This window comes from Hyla sarda, chromosome 2 (genome assembly GCF_029499605.1).
Source record: "Hyla sarda isolate aHylSar1 chromosome 2, aHylSar1.hap1, whole genome shotgun sequence".
In the NCBI taxonomy this organism is placed as follows: Eukaryota; Metazoa; Chordata; class Amphibia; order Anura; family Hylidae; genus Hyla; species Hyla sarda.
In genome coordinates this window covers 6,839,594-6,849,885 of record NC_079190.1, presented here as the reverse complement: position 1 = coordinate 6,849,885, position 10,292 = coordinate 6,839,594, and the positions used below count along the sequence as shown (strand labels likewise).

General features: G+C 40.4%; 1 protein-coding gene across 1 annotated transcript; it reads right to left on the bottom strand.

The window, feature by feature from the left end:
* Positions 1-7,980: 7,980 nt before the first annotated feature.
* On the bottom strand, positions 7,981-8,979 carry LOC130357569 (olfactory receptor 2AP1-like). Its single transcript, XM_056560272.1, has one exon. It carries the CDS (start codon positions 8,977-8,979, stop codon positions 8,008-8,010), a length of 972 nt encoding a protein of 323 aa, XP_056416247.1. The 3' UTR covers positions 7,981-8,007.
* Between the last annotated feature and the right edge of the window lie 1,313 nt (positions 8,980-10,292).

Here is a 10,292-nt window from a genome sequence, read left to right as displayed (position 1 = left end):
CTGACACAGAGACATAAAAAAGAAAGACTACATTTCGCCAAAATTAACTTAAGCCAAAATCCTTCTGGGAAAACGTCTTGTGGACAGATGAGACCAAGATAGAGGTTTTTGGTAAAGCAAATCATTCTACTGTTTACCGAAAATGGAATGAGGCCTACAAAGAAAAGAACACAGTACCTACAGTGACATATGGGGGAGGTCAGTGATGTTTTGGGTTGTTTTGCTGCCTCTGGCACTGGGGGCCTTGAATGTGTACAAGACATCATGAAATCTGAGGATTACCAACGGATTTTGGGTCGCACTGTACAGCCCAGTGTCAGAAAGCTGGGTTTGTTTCTGAGATCTTGGAGCTTCCAGCAGGACAATGACCCCAAACATACATCAAAAAGCCCCAGAAATGGATGACAACAACGCGCTGGAGAGTTCTGAGGTGTCAGCAATGAGTCCAGATCTAAATCCCATTGATCACTTGTGGAGAGATCTTATAATTACTGCTGGGAAAAGGCGCCTTCCAATAAGAGACCGGGAGCAGTTTGTAAAGGAAGAGTCCAACATTCCGGCTGAGAGGTGTATGAAGCTTATTGATGGTTATAGGAAGAGTGGTCCAACATTCCGGCTGAGAGGTGTAAGAAGCTTATTGATGGTTATAGGAAGAGTGGTCCAACATCCCGGCTAAGAGGTGTAAGAAGCTCATTGATGGTTATAGGAAGACACTGATTTCAGTTATTTTTTCTAAAGGGTCTGCAACCTTATATTAAGTTAAGGGGCCAATAATTTTGTCCAGACCATTTTTGGAGTTTGGTGACATTATGTCCAATTTGCATTTTTTCCTCCTTTTTTGGTTTAGTTCCAATACACACAAAGGGAATAAACATGTGTATAACAAAACCTGTGTTACTGCAATCCTTTCCTGTGAGAAATACTTCATTTTCTAGAACAATCTCAGGGGTGCCAACATTTACGACCATGACTGTAGATCATAGAGAGAGAGACAAAGATGTGAGGTAAATATGTGAGGTAAAGGGGTGAGGTAAATGTGTGAGGTAAGAATGTGAGGTAATGTTGTGAGGTAAGGATGTGAGGTAATGTTGTGAGGTAAGGATGTGAGGTAATGTTGTGAGGTAAGGAAGTGAGGTAATGTTGTGAGGTAATGTTGTGAGGTAAGGATGTGAGGTAATGTTGTGAGGTAAGGAAGTAAGGTAATGTTGTGAGGTAATGTTGTGAGGTAAATGTGTGAGGTAAGGATGTGAGGTAATGTTGTGAGGTAATGTTGTGAGGTAAATGTGTGAGGTAAGGATGTGAGGTAATGTTGTGAGGTAAGGATGTGAGGTAATGTTGTGAGGTAAGGAAGTGAGGTAATGTTGTGAGGTAATGTTGTGAGGTAAATGTGTGAGGTAAGGATGTGAGGTAATGTTGTGAGGTAAGGATGTGAGGTAATGTTGTGAGGTAAGGATGTGAGGTAATGTTGTGAGGTAATGTTGTGAAGTAAATGTGTGAGGTAAGGATGTGAGGTAATGATGTGAGGTAATGTTGTGAGGTAATGTTGTGAGGTAAATGTGTGAGGTAAGGATGCACCATGTGATGTATGTAAGAGATTTGGATGCAATGAGCCACAATTTGAGATGCGCCCAAATTCTGTCTAACATGAGACACATTAATAAATGTGAAGGGTTTTCTACAGTGGAAAACAAAACAACATGAATGCAAAACCCACAGTATTGATAAATTCCCCCAGTTTTTTTGGACAAACACCCCTGCAGGTTTTTATGCTACTATCTTGAGTCAAATTCCAAAATGGATTAAAATAAGGAATGAAAAATAGAAAGGAAGGACTTGCACTTCTCCTGCTTGCTGGGCTTACTTTTGGTTTTAACTCTAATAACCCAATGGGAAAAATAGTATGTGCATGAGCTCTCCTCCAGAAGGAAGAAAAGTGTCTCTCTAGTGCCACCTACAGGTAGCTAAATGGAAGAAGACCTGTGTTCAAAATGTTTAAAAAAATAAATAAATACTATCATTAAAGGTTTATTCCAGGATTTTTTTTTATATGACTATGCTACAGGGGCTGTGAAGTTAGTGTAGTTCATGGTGTCTGTACCTGTCTCTGATGGTCGGTCTCGCCTTCTTATGTGATCTTTGCTCTGGATGTTCATTTTTATCAGCATACAAAATGACTCCTGTTTCACGTATTTCCAGGATGCAGTGCGGCCGAGACACCTGCTTCAATGGGTGGAGCGACCACAGGGAATTTGCAACAGCTGGAAGCACCCTGGTTAGAAAGCACTGGTCTTTTACATTGAATTCAGCTGGTTTGTGGTTTAATGGGTGGGGTGACTGATGTGTGAGAAGGAGAAAAGGGGAATTATGGGATTTGTAGTAAAAGAGAAAACTCCAACAGGAAATACCCAGTTCACAAAAATGGTAAACTCACAACATAGCCATTTAACCCAAAGACTAGTGCGGATCCTTCCTAAGCATGTCCATTACTGTCTGGCAGGTAAGTGCTAAAATCACCTTATAGAAAGTACGTAAGAAAAAAACTTTTTGGGGAGCGGTGTAGAAATTCTTCAAGAAGCAAGACACTTTTAAGAAAATTGAATTCACACTTACACTTGGTGAGTGGCTTATTTAAACCACTCACAGACTTTATAGGACCGGTAAATGCAAATAGTAATCTCTCATATATCGGTCTTTTCTCCGCATCAATCCTCCTCGGCAAGTGACTCGTCACTCCGAATAGTAAAATGAAAAATAAATAACCAAAAAATAGGAGAGCGGGCAGAATCGATATTCATATATAGCCAATTCATATACCAGTAGAGCAATCCTACTTGATTCAGCGAGAGGGGTTTCTCCGTCCTTAAACCCCCCTCGATCCGGCCAGCCTGTGATCGTTTGGTCTTTTTCCACGCCAACCAGGTACTTGCACGCCGTTATTCACTCTTTTTCCTTTTTTCGGATCTACCCGAAATTTTTTCAAAATCACTTCAGTTCACAATGCTTCATGCAGAACAATTTATTCAAATAAAATTAATTTTAAAAAAATGTATACAATCCGACGCGTTGCGGAAAAAAAATTCCCCTTCCTCAGGGATCAGAGAAGGGGATTTTTTTCCCCGCAACGCGTCGGATTGTATAAGTTTTTTTTTAAATTAATTTTATTTGAATAAATTGTTCTTCTGCATGAATCATTGTGAACTGCAGTGATTTTGAAAAAATTTCGGGTGGATCCGAAAAAAGGGGAAAGAGTGAATAACGGCGTGCAAAGTACCTGGTTGACGTGGAAAAAGACCAAACGATCACAGGCTGGCCGGATAGAGGGGGGTTTAAGGACGGAGAAACCCCTCTCGCTGAAGTAAGTAGGATTGCTCTACTGGTATATGAATTGGCTATATATGAATATCGATCCTATTGTTTGGTTCTTTATTTTTCAAAATCACCTTATGGAAGATAGCCCCTTTAGGGTACATTCACACATACAGGATCCTGCGCAGATTTGATGCGCAGGATTTGTAACTGCCGACTAGACGCTGCGCTCAGTCATTTAGTTTACATTGAAATCTGCTGCAGAAAATCCTGTGCATCAAATCTGCCTACGTGTGAATGTACCCTAAAAGAGAAACTGACGGCAGGTTAAGCAGTTTTGCCTGAGCTCTGCTTGGGTTAAAGGCCATTGTCAATACAGTTTAGTGCAAACAGAGCTTGGGCCCATCGCGCAGGCGCTGTGACTTTGCTCACGGAATCAAAAAGCAGGAGCTGTAGTAGAATGTAGGACTGTATGGGGTAGAGATGAGTCCATTTCTGGCAGTTGACCCCCTTACATTCCATGCTCAATAGCAACAGTGGGATATGACAGAGGGCACAATTGGCACACAGTGATCACAATGGCTGCGTACTAATGGTTGTCATGGTAGTGGGGAGCCCGACAAAATCCCCAAGACTGTCATAGGTGTCATGTGTATTAGGCTTTGCCAGAGGCACTCATGACCATTATAATGCTTTGGTATACGAAGAATACTAAGTGATCAAAAAGTGAAAGAAAAAAAGAATAAAATGTATCATCATTAATAAAAAAAAAAAACATAAACAATGAAAAACATACATAAAAATAACAAAAATTGGTTTTATATAGAAAGTGATAAGAAAGACCGAAGCAATAGGGTGATCACATTACTGACATCACATTGTTACAAGGTCTACATAGATCTTACAATGTCTACAGTAAAGGTCTACATGAAACATTAAAGGTCTACATGGAACATTAATGGTCTACATGGAACATTAAAGGTCTACATGAAACATTAAAGGTCTACATGGAACATTAATGGTCTACATGGAACATTAAAGGTCTACATGGAACATTAATGGTCTACATGGAACATTAAAGGTCTACATGAAACATTAAAGGTCTACAAGGAACATTAATGGTCTACATGGAACATTAAAGGTCTACATGGAACATTAAATGTCTACATGAAACATTAAAGGTCTACATGAAACATTAAAGGTCTACATGAAACATTAAAGGTCTACATGGAACATTAATGGTCTACATGGAACATTAAAGGTCTACATGGAACATTAATGGTCTACATGGAACATTAAAGGTCTACATGAAACATTAAAGGTCTACATGGAACATAAAAGGTCTACATGGAACATTAAAGGTCTACATGGAACATTAAAGGTCTACATGAAACATTAAAGGTCTACATGGAACATTAATGGTCTACATGGAACATTAAAGGTCTACATGAAACATTAAAGGTCTACAAGGAACATTAATGGTCTACATGGAACATTAAAGGTCTACATGGAACATTAAAGGTCTACATGAAACATTAAAGGTCTACATGGAACATTAATGGTCTACATGGAACATTAAAGGTCTACATGAAACATTAAAGGTCTACATGGAACATTAAAGGTCTACATGAAACATTAAAGGTCTACATGGAACATAAAAGGTCTACATGGAACATTAAAGGTCTACATGGAACATTAATGGTCTACATGGAACATTAAAGGTCTACATGGAACATTAAAGGTCTACATGAAACATTAAAGGTCTACATGGAACATTAAAGGTCTACATGAAACATTAAAGGTCTACATGGAACATTAAAGGTCTACATGAAACATTAAAGGTCTACATGGAACATAAAAAGTCTACATGGAACATTAAAGGTCTACATGGAACATTAATGGTCTACATGGAACATTAAAGGTCTACATGGAACATTAAAGGTCTACATGGAACATTAAAGGTCTACATGAAACATTAAAGGTCTACATGGAACATTAATGGTCTACATGGAACATTAAAGGTCTACATGAAACATTTAAGGTCTACATGGAACATTAAAGGTCTGCATGGAACATTAAAGGTCTACATGAAACATTAAAGGTCTACATGAAACATTAAAGGTCTACATGGAACATTAAAGGTCTACACGAAACATTAAAGGTCTACATGGAACATTAAAGGTCTACATGGAACATTAAAGGTCTACATGAAACATTAAAGGTCTACATGGAACATTAAAGGACTACATGAAACATTAAAGGTCTACATGGAACATTAATGGTCTACATGGAACATTAAAGGTCTACATGAAACATTTAAGATCTACATGGAACATTAAAGGTCTGCATGGAACATTAAAGGTCTACACGAAACATTAAAGGTCTACATGGAACATTAAAGGTCTACATGGAACATTAAAGGTCTACATGGAACATTAAAGGTCTACATGGAACATTAAAGGTCTACATGGAACATTAAAGGCCTACATGAAACATTAAAGGTCTACATGGAACATTAATGGTCTACATGGAACATTAAAGGTCTACATGAAACATTAAAGGTCTACAAGGAACATTAATGGTCTACATGGAACATTAAAGGTCTACATGGAACATTAAAGGTCTACATGAAACATTAAAGGTCTACATGGAACATTAATGGTCTACATGGAACATTAAAGGTCTACATGAAACATTAAAGGTCTACATGGAACATTAAAGGTCTACATGAAACATTAAAGGTCTACATGGAACATAAAAGGTCTACATGGAACATTAAAGGTCTACATGGAACATTAATGGTCTACATGGAACATTAAAGGTCTACATGGAACATTAAAGGTCTACATGGAACATTAAAGGTCTACATGAAACATTAAAGGTCTACATGGAACATTAATGGTCTACATGGAACATTAAAGGTCTACATGAAACATTTAAGGTCTACATGGAACATTAAAGGTCTGCATGGAACATTAAAGGTCTACACGAAACATTAAAGGTCTACATGGAACATTAAAGGTCTACATGGAACATTAAAGGTCTACATGGAACATTAAAGGTCTACATGAAACATTAAAGGTCTACATGGAACATTAAAGGTCTACATGGAACATTAAAGGTCTACATGGAACATTAAAGGTCTACATGAAGCCTACAAGGTCTACATGGAACATTAAAGGTCTACATGAAGCCTACAAGGTCTACATGATGCATTAAAGGTCTTCATGGACTTTACAAAGTAGGTCAGGCTTTCCAAATACATGAACAGAGCAAACATGTGAAAACTACACAACCTGGGGAAAGAAAAAATATAAACGATAATACCAAAGGGTGCCTATGTATTGGCTACCCATAGGTATTCAATACAATGCCCAAAATGAACAGGGCTATGTTAGGCAGTTTCCCAATTATGTGTATAGACAAGCCTGTATGTTCCCGTATTTTTCACCCTATAGGATGCTACGGCATATAAGACTCACCCAATTTTAAATGAGGAAAATCTAGAATACAATGTAAAGTATAGGTCACAGTGATCTTCAACCAGCGGACCTCCAGATGTTGCAAAACTACAACTCCCGGCATGCCCGGACAGCCGTTGGCCGGGGTGTCCCCATCGCTCCGGAACGTCTCTGCTGCCCGGTATCCTCGCTCTCCCTCGCCGCCATCACGTCGCTACGCACGCCGCTCCTATTGGATGACGGGGCGGCGTGCGGGATGACGTGATGACGACGAAGGAGAGCGCCGGCCATCCTGGCACAGAGCAGACACCGAGGAGGCAGGTAAGGTCCCTCCCGATGTCCTGTAAGCTATTCGTAAAGATTTCACTGCGGCGGTCCCGAACAGCCCGACTGAGCAGCCGGGTTAGTGTCACTTTCGCTTCAAACGTGGCGGTCAGCTTTGATCACCGCATCTGAAGGGTTAACACAACAGACGCGGTGATGCCCTGTATTAGCCGCTGGTCTCGGCCGTTGATGGCAGCAGGGACCGCCGCGATAGGTGTGTATTCGCCATATAAGACGCACCAACTTTTTCCCCCCAGCTTTGGGGAAGAGAAAGTGCGTCTTATACAGTGAAAAATACGGTATATAGACTCCAAACAATAATATATACCCGAAGAAAAAAACGGAACTATTTAAACAAAATTGTTTGCAAAAAATAGACAATCTTTATTGATACATAGTGTTACATACAATAAAATATTTATTAAAAACAAGGAGGAATGCAACAACAAGAAGGCGGCAGCCTTGGACTAGTAATGAGCGGCATTGCCCATATTCAAATTCGCAATATTTCACAAATATATAGATAAATATTCGTCCTATATCACATATTTGTTATATTAGCATATTGGAGGAAGAAAACAGTGAGGGGGTGGGCAACTTTACTATTGGTTGCTATGGATGTTGTTGATAACCTCTGACAAGTGTATTTGCATCATTCTAATTGGCCCACAAGTAAAAATAAGGAATATGTGCATATTCGGGAAAATTGCACAATTTTGAATATATATCGAATATATTCTCAAAATTCGTGAATTTGCGATATTCGCGATAAATATTCGCGCTCAACACTACCTGGGACATGTATAATCAATAACTGCAAGTGCTGAAAGCTTACAAGGTCTACGCAGATCTTACAAAATCCAAATGATCCTTACAAGGTCTACTTTGACCTCACACAATCCTTATATTAACAAATTTACATATGGCCAACCCTGTATTTGACTCTCTGAAGAACTTTGGCAAATGTTTGTCTGATTTCTTTTGTTCTAAGGAAATATATAACGGGATTGGCCATATGTGGGACAACAGAGTAAAGAAAGAGGAGGAGGGCATTGATTTCTGGCTTAATAATTATTACAGAAGTGTTAAAAATGCTAGAAACTATGTAGAGAAAGAGTCGAGGTGCATAATACAAGGCCACCACCAGCAGATGGGTTGTGCAGGTGTAAAAGGCTTTGCGCCAATTTTCAGAGCGATAGGATGTGGCGATCTCCACTATGATCAAGATGTAGGAGAGTACAATGATCCCTAAACAGACAAGTAGCACCACCATAGCGCTGACAAAGGACACACTCCTGATGAAGGTGACGTCTGTACATGCTAATGCCATGATTGATGCATGGGTACAAAACAGTGTGTTTATCATTTTGGGAGATGGGCCACATAAAACAATTTGGGAAGCCTGAGTAGCGATAGTTGCATTTGTAGATGTGGCGGCCAAAAGCCAAAAAATGAAGCAAGTACTGAGCGCTCTCTTATTGGTTATAATCAAAGTGTATCTGAGGGGTTGGGAGATGGCAATATAGCGATCCACAGCCATCAACATAAGAAGGAAGGAGTCAATGCTTCCAAGGTAATGGACGCAGAACATTTGGAAGATGCACACCTTGAAGATAATAAGAGAAGACCCGAACCAGTATCGGGCAATGAGTTTTGGTAATGTAACCGTATCGAACAAGAGATTAGAGGCAGCGAGGTTAGCTATTACCAGATACATGGGTTGGTGAAGACACACATTCAAGGTGACCAAACATATGACACTACCATTGGCGGTAAGGGAGAAAAGGTAAACCAAAAACATCACAGCGGCCACAAGGTTGTGGAGGTCTTCAGGAACCCCCGGAAATCCAACTAATAAAACTTCTGAAATTACAGTCTGATTCTCCATTCTTCAAAAAGACCTAAAAGAAAATATACAAAAGAAAAAGGACATAATTAATATTATGGTCACAAGATACATCGTAAAGGCTGCGCATGGGATATGGGTCATAAACTTGGCTGGAAAGGTGGGAAGGTGACATTGAAGGCTGGAATCCATTCAGGAGACTCCATCACAAGTTCAGAAGGGGACAAAGCAATTCTGTAAGCAGTCTCTCTTTTTTTTGTCTGGTCAAACCTTAAACAATAAACAGACGCCTGAAGGAAACATTACGGACCCCGGTGAAGTCAATGGGATCCGCTGGTGCCCGTTTTATAATTGTCTGGTTCCATTTCCTGGTGTTAAAAAGAGTCTACATCTTAGGTGCCAAATGGAGCCCGGATGGAAGTGTGAACCTAGCAGAACTTCTAGATATTTGAAATATATTGCAGCTTGAACAAATGCAAAAAAATTTAGGATTACATTTTTATTTTCAAAATATTTGCATTAACCTCTTAAGAGCAAATCCATTTTTTTTTGTCTCTCTTTGGCCAGTCAAGTTCTCCACACCAGATTACCCCTCCATGTCTTTATGGACCTTGCTGTTCGCACTCGGACGCAGGAACAAAGAAGGGCTGAACCCAAACCATTGTCTACACTGTCTTAGTATGGTGACGCATTAAAGGGGTACTCCGCTACCCTGCTTCCGTCCAGACAGCCATGAACGTCCCTGTGGGGCGGCATCAAGGCAATGTCACTAGTCTGGGGCCGGAGCGGAGAAGAGGCCCCCCCCTGTGAAAATGGACAGCCCGGAACGACTAATCCTCCCCACCGGACGGTCCCTGCAGCATAGATGGCCCGGAGCAGCTCACCCTAACTTCCTGCTGAGGGGAGGGGAGTACAAAACAAAAGGGGGGGGGCTGGATGATGACGAAGGCCGTAGTGGTCTTCAACCTGCGGATCTCCGGGCATGCTGGGAGTTCTAGTTTTGCAACATCTGGAGGTCCGCAGGTTGAAGACCACTGATGAAAGGATTGACAGGCGGAGAGTTCACTCGAGTATAAGCCGAGGGGGGCGTTTTCAGCACGAAAAATCGTGCTGAAAAACTCGGCTTATACTCGAGTATATACGCTAGATACAACTGCAGCTTAAAAACATTTAACAGTAAAAATATCCTTGGGTGATTCCTCTATACAGCAAACAAGGCATCAAACCTATATAGACATCAAAGTAAAAAAGACATTTCTATGGTCCTTATAGTCAAAATTGGGTGGGTTCTTAAAGGGACTTGACGTCACAAGCTCCCGGCACCGGCTCCAGTGTTCGGAACTGTTTGTTCCAAA